Raw genomic sequence first — 18,571 nt, 5'->3', positions numbered from 1 at the left:
GCGGGGTTCCGGCGATCGTATGCCCCTGCTCGGCCGGGAGGCGTTTATTTCCGGTGCAGGCGCAGGAAGAGCCGGGGGCGGCAGGCCCCCCCCCCGGAAGCTCTCCGCCTTTGACGCCAAACTGGGCGCTGCGTGGGTGGCCGGGGCTTCCTTCCGTTTTGACAACTCGCAAGTTATTACCTCACCTGAGTCTCCTTGAGCGCTGAGTCCGGAGGACATCTTCGGCGTTTTTTTGCTCGAGGCCCACGGGCCTCTCATTTACTTGGATACAGTAAGTGCAGTACAGATTATTCTCGCTCAGGCTACGGGGCTTGGACTAGGCAGTCTTCAGGATCTTTATCAGCCTATGCAACCAAGACCGTCTGAACTGTCATATGTGCGGCTTCTTACCCCCTTTAACTAGTCTGGAGGCCCGGAAGCAAAAACCGTGTTTATCCTCAGCGCTTAGAACAGCCTGGCGTATAAGGCTTGTTCAGTATATTCAGCACTTTCTTGAAGTCAGGCACTAGTGTTTTAATTCCAGTTCTCCCACAAGCTTCCCCTTTCATCATCTCCAAGTCACTTACTGCAGAACAGCTAGAGCTTTTAAATGAATCTGCTTATAAATCACTCCCGGCTTCCCTTATTTAGAATAAAATCCAGTTCCTTACATAAAAGACCTACATTACATTATCTGGCCACCTACCTGGGATTCTAGCCTGTTCTTCTAGGTCACGGAGACTCGGATTCCATTTAGGGCCTGTTAACTGACTTTAATATTCTTCTAAATCTTCATGAGGGTGGGAGTGATCTTTTAGGTCAAGTCTCAGCTCAGGTCATCAGTCAGGAACACTGCATCCAATCTAAAGTAGCCCTCTGCCACTCTTTTGGATAGATAACTGATTTTCTTCATGCCATTCACCATCCAAAATTATATGGTTTCCCCGACTCACCAGCTGCTTCCCACTTGTTTAACTCCATGAAAGTGAAGCTGGGTCCTTCCTAAAAACCGGGTTCCTTTGCAAAGCTTATGAATAACCTATCTAAAACATTCCCTTTCTTGTCCACCTGTTTCCCTCAAGGTTGTTGAGTACCAAAGAAAAAGGGATTGAGACAGCAGGCCCTTGATGGACACGACTGTGTATAAAACCCTTTCTTATGTACCTGATGCATTGTTTGTAGAAAGACTTGAGCCTCCTGGATCTTGTTGCAAAGAGCAGATCCAGACAGTTCCTAACAAGGGACATGAGGGAATGCAAAAACAAAGGAAAAGCAGTCACAGAATTGTAGTTCAGGGACTTCCCTGGTGGGCCAGTGGTTAAGACTATGCTTCCAGCACACACATGGGTTTGCTCTCTGGTCAGGGAATTAAGATCCTGTCTGCTGCACAGCGATAAATAAATAAAATTTAGTTCACTTTGTTGTACATCTGAAACTAACAACATTGTTAATCAACTACAATTAAATGTAAAAAAAAAATTGTATTTCAGTGATAAAACAGAGCCTTAGTCCCTCCTCATGGGATATATGTAATGATCTGATACAGATCTTTGAGTGCTGCAGGAACTAAAGCCCTCACCCAGGTGGAGGATGGTAACTACCTTCTGAGAAGCCAGACTGGTGGGAACTAGAAGGTTGATGATTGAGATTCCTGGAACGTCACCCTGTTACCTTACCACCAGCCAATCAGAAGAAAGTCATACGCCCTACAGTTATCACCCCCAAATGATGCCTTTAAAAACTATTCTCTGAAAACTAATGGAAAGTTTGGGTCTTTCCAGCAGGAACCACCTGTTCTTGCATGGCCCATGCAATAAAACTTTCTCTCCTCCAAATTCTAATTTTTCTATTTGTTTGTTCTCACTGTTCTGCAGGCACAGGGACTTGGGTTTGCCAACAAAAAGTGACACTTTACTCATCTGTCTTCACAGGTGTGCCCACTATTGAATAGCACATAGTAGGGATTCAATAAATAGATTCAATGAATTGAATGAATTGGGTAAAGCTTGGATTTAATATCACAGCTATTATTTCCTGTATCCTGTGACCCCCCTTTTGGTCTGAGGAAGCAAGGGTTACATATTAAAAATTCAGTGTGTCTCAACTTAACAGGTCTTTTAAAATAACTTTTGTTTACTTTCCCTCTGGATATGGTCTCCCTTATGAAGGTATAGAAGAAAGAGGAGGAGAAAATGGAGGGAAAAGGGGAGGAGGAGAAGGAGCAGCAGAAATCATCTTTTAGTATAGTTTTATACCAACTATTTAGAATAATTTTTTATATTGATAATATCCTATGTTGATGAGGTTACAGAAAAACTAGTACACCGAAACTGCTATTGAAAATAAATAATGATGTCTAAGTATTTATTAAGCTGTGACTAAGTGCTGCATACATGGTTCATTTTATTTGGTCCTCACAACTCTATAGGATAGGAACCACTATTGCTCCCATTTTATGGATCAAGAAATTGAGGCTTGAAGAGTTAAACTAATAGAAAGAATATGTGGACGCAGTCTTTTTTAAAACAGTTTAACAAGTGATGTATCAAAACTATATATCATTTATATCCTTTAACCCAATCATGCCCATCTTGTAAATGTGTTTTCTGGATAACTCAAGAAAAGAGCCACATTTACAAAGACTTTCATCACAGCAATAATCTTAAATAGTAAAAAAGTAGAAACAAATGTCAAACAACAGGAGAGTTTGTAGGACATGATAGGATATCATATGGTTACTAAAAGAATAATTATGAAGACTGCTGAAATATGGGGAAATGTTTTATGATATATTAAATTTAAAATCATACTATGAAAATGAATATACAGTATAATCATTTAAAATATATACATTTGAATAAGAACCAGAAAAGGATAAATGAAAGTAGTTGTGTTAAAAATGTGGGCCTTATAGGTTTTTTTTCTTTCTCAAATATTTGCTTTAAGGTGATTACATTTTCTTTTCAATTAAAAAATAATACCCAAGATAATAAAAATAGATAGAATGCTGAATTAGCCGTGTATGTGCTCTGCTGAACAACAGCCTTATTAAACCAGTGAATTTATGTCATGACATTGATCAATACAAGGCATTTGAGGATACCAAAAAAACATGAGAAATCCATTTTAGAACAGGTTTAATGAATTTGTCAACAGTTTTGAAGATTCCTGGTTGACGTCCAGTGAGGATCTGCCCGAACTCTTCACGTCATGTTGCGCCTTCATGCCCAGGCTTCAGGTTAGCAGCTTCGATCAGTCTATTTTAGACACCAATGATTTTCTAGATCTGACTTCGTCTTATTCTTGAATGAGATATGTTTCTTTTGGGGAAGCCACGTTTATGTATCCAGCTTTAGAATTCTGTGAACACGAAAGGGACTCGAGGGACTTGGGGGTTTGCCAGTTTCTTCTAACCTCTGTTCAGTCACTTGAAGACTTCCAGCTGACTCTACCAAACCTGTTCCTGAAAAACTAAGAAGGGCCTTATGTGAGGACCACATAAAATGGACTCTTTTCTGCCTTAAGTCTGGATTAAGTCAGGATTCTGTCAAGTGTGAAGGTGAAGAGGTAGCAAGGGGAGGAGTTACAAGAAGATTTAGATACTAAATATAGAGAAAATTACCTCTAAATACTATGCTTTCTCAGGCCAGCAACTAGAACTAGCTAGGCAGCCGTGACACTCAGGCATGCAAATGATGGTCTTGATTTTACTAACCTGGAGTCTGGTAAACACATGATTTTATTCAATACTTCAGATTCAGGGATGTCACAAATTGTTGTTTCCTTAAAAGAAAGGATGAGTATTAAATTATAATCATAGACCATTGGTGATATGTATTTTTTATACATATTTCTGGTTAAAAGTGTAATCCCCTCCTACCCATTAGACTAGCTATCACCAAAAAGACAAGAGATAACAAATGCTGGAGAAAATATGGGAAAAAGGGAACGCTTCTGGACTGTTGGTGGGAATGTAAATTGGTACAGCCACTGTGGAAGACAGTATGGAGGTTCCTAAAAAAAATTAAAAAGAGAACTACTATACGAACCAGCTGTCTCACTTCTGGGTATGTACCTGGCACAAGTGAAATCACTGTCCCAAAGAGATACCTATATTCCATGTTTAGAGGAGCTTTAGTTACAACAGCCCAAATATGGACAACTTAGGTGTCCATGATGGATGCATGGATAAAGAATATGTGTACAATATAATACTATTCAGCAAAATGAAAATTTTTAAATAAGGAAATCCTGCCATTTGTGACAACATGAATAGAACTTGAGGTCATCATGCTGAGTAAAATAAGTCAGAAAGACAAATACTGTATGATCTTACATATGCTTGGAGTTTAAAAAAAAAAAACAACCGTCTTGAAATAAGAGACCAGATTTGTGGTTGTCAGGGATGGGGGAATTAGGTGAATGTGATCGGTGGTATGAACTTCCTCTTGTAAGAGAAATAAGTTCTTGGGATGTAATGTAAGATACGATGCCTACAGTACTGCATTGTATATATTGAAAGTTGCTAAGAGAGTAGAACGTAAAAGTTCTCATCGTGAGGGAAAAAAATTGTACCTATATGAGGTGATGGATGTTAACTAATCTTACAGTGGTGATCATTTTGTAATAAATACATATAATAAATCATTATATTGTATACTTTAAACTTAAATGTTTTATGTCATTTATATCATCAAAATTGGGGGGATAAAATCCCTAATATTTATGGAATATTTGACAGTTATACATCTCATACTTTTAACAACAAAAAACCAAACAACTGGATTTAAAAAATGGGCAGAAAAGCTAAATAAACATTTTTGTCCAGGAAGACATACAGATAGCCAACAGGCACATGAAAAGATGTTGAACAACACTTAATTACTAGGGAAATGCAAATCAAACCCACAATGAGATATTACCTCATGCCTGTTAAAATGGATGTTATCAAAAAGGCAAGAAATAACAAGTGCTGGCAAGGATGTGGAGAAAAGCAAACCCTCATACACTGTTGGTGGGATTGTAAATTGGTACAGCCACCGTGAAAAACAGTATGGAGAGTCCTGAAAAAATTAAGAGCTACCACATGTTCCAGTCCCACTTCTGGGTATTTCTCTGAAGAATATGACAACAGTAATTTGAAAAGTATATGTGGACTTCCCTGGTGGTCCAGTGGGTAAGAATCTGCTGCTAATGCAGAGGACACAGATTCAGTCCCTGATCAGGAAGACTCTGTATGCTGTGGGGCAACTAAGCCTGTGCACCACAGCTACTGAGCTTATGTGCCAACTACTGAAGCCCACACTCCGGAGCCCCTGCTCTTCCACAAGAGAAGCCACTGCAATAAGAAGTCTGCATCACAACTACAGAGTAGCCCCCGCTCACTGCAACTAGAGAAAGCCCTTGCACAGTACTGAAGACCCAGGGCAGCCTATATACATATTAATAAAGGTGTTTTTTTAAGAAAGAAAAGCTATGGCATTATTTACAACAGTCAAGATATGGAAACACCCTAAGTGCCCTTCAATGCATGAATAGTGGATAAAGAAGACTATAAATATATAAAGATGAAATCTTGCCATTTGTAACAATGTGGGTGGACAACAAGGTATTATGCTAAGTGAAATAAGAGAGAAAGACAAATACCATATGATTTAACTCATTTGGTTTCTTCGCTCGCAGCTCAGTTGTTAAAGAATCTGCCTGCAATGCAGGAGACCTGGGTTCAACTCCTGGGTCAGGAAAATCCCCTAGAGAAGGAAATGGCCACCCACTTCAGTATTCTTGCCTGGAGAATCCCATGGACAGAGAAGCCTGGCAGGCTACAGTCCATGGGGTCTCAAGAGTACAACACGACTTGGTGACTAAACCTACCTTAATTCATTTAACTCATATGTGGAATAGTAAGCAGACAAAAATACACAGATAGATACAGAGAACAGAGCAGCGGTCACCAGAGGGGAAAGTGGGTGAGAGTGAAATGGGCAGAAGTCTTCTACTGTATGGTGAGGAATAGAAACTATAAATTTGTGGTGGTGAGCATGCTGTAGTGTATACAGAAGTCAAGGTATAATTGTTATATACATGAAACCTATATAATGTTAGAAAACAATGTTAGGGCAGGTAACTTTAGTTGCTAAGTCATGTCCAACTCTTGCGACCCCATGGACTGTAGTCTACCAGGCTCCTCTGTGCATGGGATCTCCAGGCAAGAATACTGTAGTGGGTTGCCATTTCCTTCTCCAGATCTTCCTGACTGAGGAATTGAACCTAGATATCCTGCATTGCAGACAGATTCATCACCAACTGAGATATGAAGGAAGAAACCAATGTTACCTCAATAAATAAAATGATTTTTAAAATAATAAATGCCAGACTTTCTGTATTAGTGCTTCTCACTGCTAGCCTGCTTTTATTTTCTTTTTTTAAATTATGAAAACACATTAATAGGAGACTTGGAAAATACAGAAAAAAATTACATATAACTGCTAGCCTGCTTTTTATATCTACTTTTCTACATGGATAACCTCATATTAGCTGATGTAATCATTCCATTATATTTACCTATGTTAGCTTTTACTTAATACTCTGGTAAACATTTTCTATCCCTTTATAACATAAAAAAGGTTACCTGTTTTGAGCTCCATGACCTTTAAAATTTTTATTTATTTGTTTACTTTTGGCTGCACTGGGTCTTCATTGGTTTTTGTGCGGGCTCTCTCTAGTGGTGGCAAGCGAGGGCTTCTTTTCGTTGTAGTGAATGGGCTTCTCACTGCAGTGGCTTCTCTTGTTGCGGAGAACAGCCTCTAGGCTTCAGTAGTTGCAGCTTTTGGCCTCTAGAGCAGAGGCTTAGTTGTGGCGCATGGGCTTAAGCTGCTCCAAGGCATATGGAATCTTCCTGGACCAGGGATCGAACCTGGGTCCCCTGCACTGGCAGGCAGGTTTTATCCACTGTGCCACCAGGGAAGTCTGCCATGACTTGAAGAACTGAATATTCTTTCTTAGAAAAATATAGACCAAAACAGACCAGAGACGTGGTCACAGAGTATAAAAGACCATGTCAGAAACTGGGAGTTTTACCCTGAAGACTGCAGGAAGTTCTTGCACAGTGTTGAGTCATCTGCTCAGACTACATGTATTTTCTAGAGACCTCTTTGGCTACAGACTAAGAACTACAGGACTTACAAGACAAAGGCTGGGAAGATGGGAGAGGGGAGATGAGACATGTCTGTCCATGGGCCCTAATCCAATAAGCAGGGTCTACTGTGAAGTATCCTGGGAAGAAAGGCCTCAGTTCAGTTCAGTTCAGTCGCTCAGTCGTGTCCAACTCTTCGTGACCCCATGAATCACAGCACGCCAGGCCTCCCTGTCCATCACCAACTCCCGGAGTTCACTCAGACTCACGTCCATCGAGTCAGTGATGCCCTCCAGCCATCTCATCCTCTGTCGTCCCCTTCTCCTCCTACCCTCAATCCCTCCCAGCATCAGAGTCTTTTCCAATGAGTCAACTCTTCACACAAGGTGGCCAAAGTACTGGAGTGTCAGCTTCAGCATCATTCCCTCCAAAGAAATCCCAGGGCTGATCTCCTTCACAATGGACTGGTTGGATCTCCTTGCAGTCCAAGGGGCTCTCAAGAGTCTTCTCCAACACCACAGCTCAAAAGCATCAATTCTTCGGCGCTCAGCCTTCTTCACAGTCCAACTCTCACATCCATACATGACCACTGGAAAAACCAAAGCCTTGACTAGACAGACCTTTGTTGGCAAAGTAATGTCTCTGCTTTTGAATATGCTATCTAGGTTGGTCATTACTTTCCTTCCAAGGAGTAAGCATCTTTTAATTTCATGGCTGCAGTCACCATCTGCAGTGATTTTGGAGCCCAGAAAAATAAAGTCTGACACTGTTTCCACTGTTTCCCCATCTATTTCCCATGAAGTGATGGGACCAGATGCCATGATCTTTGTTTTCTGAATGTTGAGCTTTAAGCCAACTTTTCACTCTCCACTTTGACCTTCATCAAGAGGCTTTTGAGTTCCTCTTCACTTTCTGCCATAAGGGTGGTGTCATCTGCATGTCTGAGGTTATTGATATTTCTCCCGGCAATCTTGATTCCAGCTTGTGCTTCTTCCAGTCCAGCATTTCTCATGATGTACTCTGCATAGAAGTTAAATAAGCAGGGTGACAATATACAGCCTTGACGTACTCCTTTTCCTATTTGGAACCAGTCTTTTGTTCCATGTCCAGTTCTAACTGTTGCTTCCTGACCTGCATACAGGTTTCTCAAGAGGCAGGTCAGGTGGTCTGGGATTCCCATCTCTTTCAGAATTTTCCACAGTTTCTTGTGATCCACACAGTCAAAGGCTTTGGCATAGTCAATAAAGCAGAAATAGATGTTTTTCTGGAACTCTCTTGCTTTTTCCATGATCCAGCGGATGTTGGCAATTTGATCTCTGGTTCCTCTGCCTTTTCTAAAACCAGCTTGAACATCAGGAAGTTCACGGTTCACGTATTGCTGAAGCCTGGCTTGGAGAATTTTGAGCATTACTTTACTAGTATGTGAGATGAGTGCAATTGTGCGGTAGTTTGAGCATTCTTTGGCATTGCCTTTCTTTGGGATTAGAATGAAAACTGACCTTTTCCAGTCCTTGGCCACTGCTGTGTTTTCCAAATTTGCTGGCATATTGAGTGCAGCACTTTCACAGCATCATCTTTCAGGATTTGAAATAGCTCAACTGGAATTCCATCACTTCCACTAGCTTTGTTCGTAGTGATGCTTTCTAAGGCCCACTTGACTTCACATTCCAGGATGTCTGGCTCTAGGTCAGTGATCACACCACTGATTATCTGGGTCGTGAAGATCTTTTTTGTACAGTTCTTCTGTGTATTCTTGCTACCTCTTCTTAATATCTTCTGCTTCTGTTAGGTCCATACCATTTCTGTCCTTTATCGAGCCCATCTTTGCATGAAATGTCCCCTTGGAATCTCTAATTTTCTTGAAGAGATCTCTAGTCTTTCCCATTCTGTTGTTTTCCTCTATTTCTTTGCATTGATCGCTGAGGAAGGCTTTCTTATGTCTCCTTGCTATTCTTTGGAACTCTGCATTCAGATGCTTATATCTTTCCTTTTCTCCTTTGCTTTTCGCTTCTCTTCTTTTGACAGCTATTTGTAAGGCCTCCCCAGACAGCCATTTTGCTTTTTTGCATTTCTTTTCCATGGGGATGGTCTTGATTCCTGTCTCCTGTACAATGTCACAAACCTCATTCCATAGTTCATCAGGCACTCTATCAGATCTAGGCCCTTAAATCTATTTTTCACTTCCACTGTATAATCATAAGGGAAGAAAGGCCTACCAGATGATATAAGCCAGGGAAGAAAGCAAGCAGGCTCCATCCTGGATTCAGAATACAGCTCTGCTTACTGAAGTCCCTCTGGCTGACTCACTCAGCAGCCAGACCCTGGATCTCATCTGAATGTAGACCATTTGCTGCATCTCACTGGACTTGGCTACTTGCCTGCCAGGACTTTTGTAACATAATTGCATTTCTCTGACTAAGATGTTCTCCTTAGACTTGACTCCTTGCCAGACCAGACTAGGTTCACTTTACCTTTCTGAGCCTCAGATGGGCTCATCTCTCAAAATGGGATAGAATCATACAAGGCAAACAGGGTAGCTGAGAAGGAGGCATCTGTGTGAGGACATTTAACATACTTTCATTCTCAAATATCTATGGAGCACAATGGCATATGAGATGTAACCCTTGTCCTCCAGGATGTCACTGCTGAGATGACAGAAGTGAAAAGGCGATGACAGTGCAGTGTGTTAAGGAAGAAGCTGGGAGGCACACACGAAGTGTTTGGGGATCACATCGGAGGAGCCTGTCGAACAAAACCTGACCCAACGAAGAGCAAGTTGGCCAAAAGCTGTCTCAGGGTCTGCTCCCCGGTGCAGCCAGTGAACCTCTGCCATAGTCCACCAAGGCCAATTTCAGACTGCAGCTTCATGCAGAAGGTGAAGGGAAGAGAGAAGACAGCAGCCTTACCTCCTGTCTGTGCATCTGGATGCTCTTTATGATATGCTCTAGGAAATAAACCTCCTGTGTGAGCCGGAGACTGTTTTTCTGTAGCTGCTTATTTTCTTCATCCAGGAAAAGTACTCTAAGAATGGCACAGATCAGAAGTGTAACTTAACATTTCTGGATCACCCTAAAAACTCTCTTCCACTTCCCACTAGCTCTGGGTCTTCGACCACTGCCAGATTTTATAACCAACTTTGCCAGAATAATTCCCACCATATTCCAAAACCAAGTGAAAATGAGTAAGCTTCTGGCTTATACACAGTCATTAAATAGAGAATAGAGACACAATCTATGCAAGAATACGAAAGGCACAGTTCCAGCCCTTGAGAAACCTAAGAAATGATGTGATCCCATTTAGGGGTGGGACTCTGCATGCCTCCTAACGTTGTAGCCACACGGCCTGCATCTGGTTCTGATCTCAGTCACCCCACGTTTTTGTTTCAGTAGTAGTAGTAGAAGTAAAAACAATAGTAGCAGCAGTATTAGTAGCAGCAGCAGCCATTTTACCAAGTGCTTACATGGATGTAGGCACCGCGAACCATCTATACAGCACCTGCATGCTAAGGCGCTTCAGTCATGTGCAACTCTTTGCAATCCTATGGACCATAGCCCTCCAGGCTTCTCTGTCCATGGGACTCTCCAGACAAGAATACTGGAGTGGGTTGTTATGCCCTGCTCCAGGGGATCTTCCCAACCCAGGGATCGAACCAGCATCTCTTATATCTCCTGCATTGGCAGGTAAGTTCTTTACCACTAGTGCCAACTGGGAAGCCCATCTACACAGTAAACACTTAAAACTTTTCATGTATTAGTTCCTTTAATCCTCACAATGAGCCCATGACCATGAAATAGATCCTGTTATGAAGCCTATTTTGCAGGTAAGGAAACTGAGGCTCAGAATGGGGAAAGTAACTTATGTAAAAAGATAAAACCAGAAAGTCATAGAGCTGAGATGCCAGCCTTATTCTCTCTCAGTCTACCTTGATCCCATAGATGCCAAAACATAAACATGAGTGTCAACACACATACAACGGGATGGACCAGCATGAACACAGCTGCGTCCTTGGGAGGCAATCCTGCCATGAAAGAGCCTATCTGAATGCCCAGCTCACCTTCTCCATGATACTTTTCTCTTTAATTTCAAAACTTCTGCCACTTGTATGAACTGCTAAAAATAGCCGAATGGCAGAGAAACAGTTATGGGACAAGTCTGCAAACTCAAAGGACCACCACTTCACCTCCTTTGTGAAGGAGAAATATCCTCTTTGTGGAGCTCACAGGCCACTGGGGCAGGGACCTACCTGTTTTGGACAGAAAATAGTCTCCATTTGTTGCTGTCAATCAATAAGTCTTGTTCTGTGACCTTCTCCAGAAGTTTCCTTTTTTCTAGGAGCAGGATATCATTTTGGGTGGTGATCTGGTCCTGGAATGCCTTCTCCTAGGGATAATAAGTCCTCATAATTACCCCAGCAGGAGAAAGAATTACACATTTAAGAGCATCAGCCTGTGTCTAAACTCAACAGCAAATTATCTTGCAAACATCTTTTTCTCCTGTCTTCTTAGTCTGTCTTTACCTGTTTGCTGACATTGTCAGTTAGATCATTCTCCTATTTATCTTGGTTACTTTATGCTACATATTTGTTTTGACATTTATTCATTCTTTTGGGTTAATATTTTTTAATGTCTGAACACTCAACTTCCATTAAGGTCCCAATGCTCTCATCTGTATTCTAATTCTATAGGTATCAAGTCACTAACAAATACAACAAAATTCTCTGAAGCTCCTATTGAGAAAGATTTCCATATAACACATTTCCATCTGCTTTGTAGTTACAGTCTTTTTAAGGTGAAGGAAGATGGGAATCTAGCCACCTCACTTGAAAACCAGCGTCAGGGTTTCAGTTGCTTGGCATGTCAGCCAGGTATTGCAAGTACTCTTGCAGTGATGATGCTGAAATGATTTCTAGCTTGACATGTTTCGTTTTTTACCAGCATCTTCCCTGAAAGCAATAGCCAGTGAAGTTATAGCTAAAACAGTACAGGATTACATTTTGTGAAAAAACACTAACATCCTTACATTGAGTCAGCAGTTATTAGTAAATATCACAGTTGGTGAGGAGTTCAGAAGCTCACAAGTGTAGAACTGCTTTTCTCCCTTCACCAAGGACCTGTTAGTGGTAATAGGTGAGTTCCTTCTCCTATTTGTGTTTGTTCCCACCTTCCTTCGTGGGATGAGCATGAATGGGAGTGGGAGGAGAGTAAGGACCTCTGGCAGATGAAGCACATTGTTAGGAGGGGAAAATTTCTTTCTTTTAATAAGGTACTATTAATAATATAGATCATTCAGAAAAGACTGTCCACATATGTGGTATCTAAAAAAACTCAAACAACAGCAAAAAACCAGACTCATAGATACAGAGAACAGATTGGATTGTTGGCTGCCAGAAGTGAAGTCCATGGGGTGGCAAAGGTCTGACATGAGTGAGCAACTGAACAACAAGAGGCGGAGAGGGGTGGGCAAAATGCATGAAGGTAGTCAAAGGTATAAACTTCCAGTTACTAATAAGTTATAAGGATGTAATGTACAGCGTGTGACTACAGCTAGTAATACTGTATTGCATATGACAAAGTTGCTAAGACAGGAGATCTTAAAAGTTCTCATCACAAGAAAAAACATTTGTAACTATGGGTGGTGATGGCTGTTAATTAGACTTATTTTGATGGGCATATATACAAATATTGAATCATTGTGTTGTATAACTAAATAATGTAATAATGCTGTAAACATAATATAATATTATGTCAATTATAATTCAGAATAGAAGGGAAGGAAGAGAGAGAGAGGAAAGAAAGGAGGGAGGGAAGAAGGAAGGCTGTCCATCTGTTAGTCTATTATTAAGGAATTGTAAGGAAGGAGATTACAGAATGTTCTGAAGCTCTTCCATATTTTAAAGTCCTTCATCCAGGACCCTTCCGTGTCTAACAACAGTCTCACCTGTCACTATTTAAATACATTTATGGTAAGGATTCGGAGAAGGCAATGGTACTCCACTCCAGTACTCTTGCCTGGAAAATCCCATGGACGGAGGAGCCTGGTGGGCTGTAGTCCATGGGGTTGCTAAGGGTCGGACACGACTGAGTGACTTCACTTTCACTTTTCACTTTCATGCATTGGAGAAGGAAATGGCAACCCACTCCAGTGTTCTTGCCCGGAGAATCCCAGGGACAGGGCAGCCTGGTGGGCTGCCGTCTATGGGGTTGCACAGAGTCGGACATGACTGAAGTGACTTAGCAGCAGCAGCAGCATGGTAAGGATTGAGAGTAGAAGCACCCACCCGACAAATAATAACCTCTGCAGTTATAACTGGATTAGAAAGGAAATTGAGTGGGACTGGCTACTGACACCCTGTCCATCGGAAATACTGTATTTTTTGGAATCAGGACACCTGCTGTAATAATAGGATAAAATATTTGTGGAAACCTGGTTTGGGTGGTCACACAGTCAGAGCTCTCAACTGGCTCACTGAATAAGAGAAGGCTGAAGGAATGAAGCACCCCCCCCCCCTGCCCCCGCAAGTGGCATTATTTTCTGGAGATTTTGTGCTTAGAAAGTGAGTCCAGGATTTGTAGCTTGGGGCTCTGGTTCACAGGCCCTAAAATAAATAAAGTCAAGAGCTCTAGGTTTGTACCTCTGTGGTACATCTACTGATTAACATGCTTCTAAGAGATTTTATCATACCTCAGTCAGTAAAGAATCTGCCTGCGATGCAGGAGTCCGGGGTTTGATTCCTGGGCCGGGAAGATCCCCTGGAGAAGGGAATGGCAACCCACTCCAGTATTCTTTCCTGGAAAAAATTCCATGGACAGAGGGCTGATGGGCTATAGTCCATGGGGTCACAAAAGTTGGACCTGACTTAGCGACTAAGCCATCACCACCAAGAGATTTTACACTGAGAAGAAAGTAACATCTATGAAGATTTGTATGTGCCAGGAGGTCCCACTTTAGGCACTTTGTATTTTAATCCTCACAGAAGCCTTTTGAGGTAGGGATTCACATTTTCATAAGAAAATGATGCAAAGGGCCTCGGGGAAGGGCACAGAACTATTAAGTAGCAGGGCCAGCCTTTGCATCCAAGCCTGTCCAAGGCCAACCCCAACCACTATTTCCTCGCCTCTGGTTACTTGCAGCCTCCAGTAAATTTCATGGAGACCTGTGACTCTTTGGGTAGATGTTCTGGTCCTCCAGGGCTGCTGTAACAGATTACCACAAACTGGGCAGCTTAAAACAACAGGAATTTGTTGTTTTAATTCCTACAAGTCTAAAATCAAGTTGTTGACTGGGTTAGTTCTGGGGGCACTGAGGGAAGAGTCTGTCCCATGTCTCCCTCCTCACTGATGAATGCTACCAGTCCTTGGGGCTCCTTGGTTTGTGGCTTCATTGCTCCAATCTGTGCCTCATCATCACATGGCCTTTCTCCCCTGTGTGTGTCTTTTCCTCTTCATACAATGATACTAGTTGTATTGGATTTGGGGTTTATGCTAATCTAGTATGACCTCATCTTGACTATTTATACCTGCAAACTTCCAAATTAGGTCACATTCTTGGGTTCCGGGTGGCCATGAATTTGGGGGGTATACTCTTCAACACAGTACAGTCAGGAAACATGCCTGCTGAAAGCAGGAGGCTAGTTTTGCCATGTAAGCTTGGAAGTGGAAGGCAGGCACCACCAGGAAGAATGGGTAGTGCAGAATAGGCTGGTGGTATTTCCAGTGGGCCCGTGAATAAGAGCTGCTACTTTCTTCTGTTATACTTTCTGCATTGCCTTCCTAACCTGGATCTGAGTCTTCAAAAGTTTGGTGAGTTAGTGCCAAAATAGGAGGGTACTGCAAAATCTAACTTGTTTTCCATTCTCAAGTAACAGGAGGATTAAAAAAAAATTAAAAACACAACATTGGTGACCCATCTCTTATAATCCTCACATGTTTTATTGCAGTCATTGAGGGATTCTTCTTGTGGAGTCCTATAATAGCCCATGAATGACTGAATTTACATCAATTGTTTTGGTATCCTTGGCACATAGTGGTGATATGATAAAAATTTGGTGGGTGTAGAAAGGAGTAATTTAGGACTGAGGACAATGTTTTCAAAATTCTGAAATGGGTTGGGGATCTCTAGAAGGGAAACATTTCTGGCCAAATCAGTTGCTCTCCCTTTTGAATTGATGTAGTTTATTGCTCTCAAGGCCATTCTGCATTGGGTCCCGTTCATCCATTCCATTTACTTTCTGCCAACACCAAAAAGTCACAGGGGCGACAAGACAAAGAAACCAGAGAGATTTAGAAAGCAGCCTGAAGGTGCTACTAAGATAGAAGAATAGGGGTCACCTGTTTTCATCGCCATTTAAAATGGACAGAAATGTTGAGCCAAAATGAGGGCTGCATAAAGCAGGAATGAGTTGTGGAGGCTGGTTTGGAAGTCTCAGCTAAAGGGTGATTAACACATACACTACCATATTTAAAACAGATAGCCAGTGGGAATTTGCTGGATGATGCAGGGAACTCAAACCAGTGCTCTGTGACAACCTAGAGGGGTGGGATCAAGTGCGAGGTGGGAGGAGGTTCAAGAGGGAGGGAGCATATATATATATACACCTATGACTGATTCACGTTGATATATAGCAGAAACCAACACAATATTGTAAAAGCAATTATCCTCCCATTAAAAATAAATTAAAATTTTTAATTATATATATATATATATATAAAGAAAAGGCACTTTCATTTGAAGGCAGGATGCTAGCCCTAAGCAGCAGTGCAGAGTATTTTCAGTGCCCAGTTTGACCTAGCATCACTATGAGTCTTACATACTTTTGGGCAGGGCTTAAACAATTACTCAAACTGAAAAAGGGTGCAAAGAAAAGAAATGGAAACCTGGGCTATGAAGAAGCCACAAACACATTAACAATCAAGTGGGCTTCCTCCAGATGCCCAACACCAGCAGGACCAGTGAGTGCTCCACCTTCCCCCTCACCTTTTCTATTTGCTGCCGCAGGGCTCCAACTTCATTTTCAAGTTGTTTGATTTTCTCATCTCGGAGTTGTACTTCATCAACTAAACGATCCTTGATTATGTGCAGCTTGACTTTGTAGTACTGATGTTTCTGATTATAGTTTCTACAAAAGGAAATTTAAGTATAGGTGCACCTGAACACAGTGAAAACTTACTTTGCCTCCTCGATTAGCACCTTTCTTGGGGTTCCTCTTCTGGCTTTGTCAGGGTGGGTCCAGAGATGAAGACTCGTCCTGCCTCACATCCATAGGACTTCTCACCCAAGTGGAGGAAATGGACCAAGTAGAACCTCCCCCATGACACCAGATTCAGTCACCCCCAACACAGGTAACTCCTTGACTTCTGATCCCCGACATCTAAAAATTTTGAATCCTACTCTACCGAGCTAGTCATTACTTTAAAATTTTCTGGTTCTGGGCTATACCCTTGAGCAGTGATAGAACCCACTCTGTCTTGTCGATTTTCCAGGTAACTGGGTTTCTCTTGTCTTGAGTTTAGACTTCTAAATGCTAATTCTACCTAGATCTCTGCTCAAGACTTTTATTCTGATTCTGACATAAATTTAACTTACCACCAATAAATACATAAAAAGATGTTCAACATTATTAGTATAAAGAAAATGCAAATAAAAATAATGAGATACCTCTTCACACAGGAGAATGGCTAAAATAAAAAATAAAAGGTAATGAAGTTCTGGCAGGACTTCCCTGGTGGTCCAGTGGCTAAGACTCTGCTATGTAGGGGCTCCAGGTTGGGTCCCTGGTCAGGGAACTAGATCCCACATACTACAGCTAAGAGTTTGCATACTGCAACAAAGCTCAAAGATCCCACATGATGCAACCAAGACCTGGTACAGCCAAATAAATAAATGCATACATATATTTTTTAAAGTACTGGCAAGGATGTGGAGAAATTGGAATACTCATCTACTGCTGGTTGGACTGTCAAATGGAAAAAGTCTAGCAGTTTCTCAAATGGTTAAACATAGAGAATCACATGACCTAGCAATTCCATTCCTAGGTATATACCTAAGAGAAATGAAAACATACACCCACACAAAAACTTGTACATGAATGTTCATAGTAGCGCTATTCGTAACAGTCAAAAGGTGAAAACAACCTAAATTTCCATTAACTGATGAATAAATAAACACAATATGGAGTATCTGTATAATGGAACATTATATAGCTATAAAAAGAAATGAAGTACAAATACATGCTACAACATGAATGAACTTTGAAGGCACTATGCTAGGTGAATGAAGCCAGTCACAAAGGACCACATATTATACAATTCCATTCATATGAAATGTCCAGAAGTGACAAATATAGAGTGAAAGAAAGTACATTAGTGGTTGCCTGGGGCTGGGAGTAAGGAGGGAAACCAGGAATGGAGGGTATACCTAAAGGATTTCTTTAGGTAATTAAATGTTCTAAAATTGATTGCAGTGATGGATTACAAAAGCCTCTGAATTGTACACTTTCAATGAGTGAATTGTACAATATGTGAATTACATCTTAATAACCTATTATAAGGGCTTCCCTGGTGGCTCAGATGGTAAAAAAAAAAATCTGCTTGCAATGTTGGAGACCCAGGTTCGATCCCTGGGTTGGGAAGATCCCCTGGAGAAGGGAATGGCTACCCACTCCATTATTCTTGCTTGGGGAATTCCATGGACAGAGGAGCCTGGCGGGCTACAGTCCATGGGATTGCAAAGAGTCAGACACAACTGAGCGACTAACACTTTTTTTTAGAATTAGGAGCTGGATGGCAGGGGAAGAGCAAAGGAGACTTATTTAGATGGTAATTTAGTCTAGTGACTCCAAGAGAGTCTTCTGCTCTGGTTAAGTTAGGAAATGGCAACCCACTCCAGTGTTCTTGCCTGGAGAATCCCAGGGACAGGGGGGCCTGGTGGGCTGCCATCTATGGGGTCGCACAGAGTCGGACACGACTGAAGCGACTTAGCAGTAGCAGCAGCAAGTGTGTTTTGCAAGATCTTCCATTTTCCAAAATAGTGCCCCTCTCTCCCTAACTGTTGATTGTAAATAAAAGAATCATTTTGCATATTTTTCCCTTAGAAGATTAATCCAGCTGTTGGCCAGATACCAAGCAGAGAAGTTTGCATTCCTGGAGGTCAGAGACATGCACACTGGCTCTTGTCACCAGCTTGTCAGTTTAGGTGGCAGTGACTGACTGTGGGGATGGTCCCCAGTACACCTTCTCCTTCTATCATTATAGACCCCCTGGTTTTAGCTTGGCACTTGGTTGCTCAAACATGAGCTACAAGAAAATGTAGTTTTTTTTGTAGTTAGATGAGGCAGCTAGATGAGGCCATGTGAGTAAGTTCCAGCCAGTAGCTAGAGTGGAAGTAATGTGCCTTAAAGGAAAACAGAATGCCCTTGCTTTCCCTTCTTTCTCCCTTCTTGTTGGATAAAATGTGAATATA

At 41.6% G+C, this 18,571-nt stretch overlaps 1 protein-coding gene and 1 long non-coding RNA gene across 12 annotated transcripts in view; one reads left to right on the top strand and one right to left on the bottom strand.

Annotated features, from left to right (window-relative positions):
* The first annotated feature begins 45 nt into the window (after positions 1 to 45).
* On the top strand, positions 46 to 4,645 carry LOC147375116 (uncharacterized). 2 transcript variants are annotated; one of them, XR_015157129.1, is made up of 2 exons: positions 46 to 271; positions 1,526 to 1,814. It is a non-coding gene; the product is annotated as an uncharacterized LOC147375116 (long non-coding RNA). The 2 variants fall into 2 exon arrangements; XR_015157130.1 differs by lacking the exon at positions 1,526 to 1,814 and adding an exon at positions 3,136 to 4,645 and having other exon boundaries at positions 107 to 271.
* The window catches only part of CCDC30 (coiled-coil domain containing 30), a 146,084-nt gene continuing 130,612 nt past the window's right edge, over positions 3,100 to 18,571 (bottom strand). For 4 of the 10 annotated variants that reach the window (XR_015157059.1, XR_015157054.1, XR_015156993.1 and 1 more), the window contains 6 exons: positions 16,088 to 16,229; positions 13,796 to 13,901; positions 11,358 to 11,494; positions 10,021 to 10,135; positions 3,695 to 3,762; positions 3,100 to 3,450 (listed from right to left, as the gene is read on the bottom strand). Coding sequence is in view for 5 of the 10 variants with exons in the window: in XM_086382562.1 (XP_086238688.1) it covers positions 3,318 to 3,450; positions 3,695 to 3,762; positions 10,021 to 10,135; positions 11,358 to 11,494; positions 16,088 to 16,229 (595 nt within the window). In the remaining 5 variants the exon portion in view is untranslated. The remainder of the gene's footprint in view (positions 3,451 to 3,694; positions 3,763 to 10,020; positions 10,136 to 11,357; positions 11,495 to 13,795; positions 13,902 to 16,087; positions 16,230 to 18,571) is intronic. The other 6 variants (XR_015157058.1, XM_086382562.1, XM_086382496.1 and 3 more) reach the window with 2 other exon arrangements.

This window comes from Bos grunniens, chromosome 3 (assembly GCF_055505025.1).
Source record: "Bos grunniens cultivar Pamir isolate PY7600 chromosome 3, Bosgru_T2T1.0, whole genome shotgun sequence".
NCBI classification, from domain to species: Eukaryota; Metazoa; Chordata; class Mammalia; order Artiodactyla; family Bovidae; genus Bos; species Bos grunniens.
Note: the sequence above shows the minus strand (reverse complement) of the source record. Positions and strands in the feature narration are given on the sequence as shown.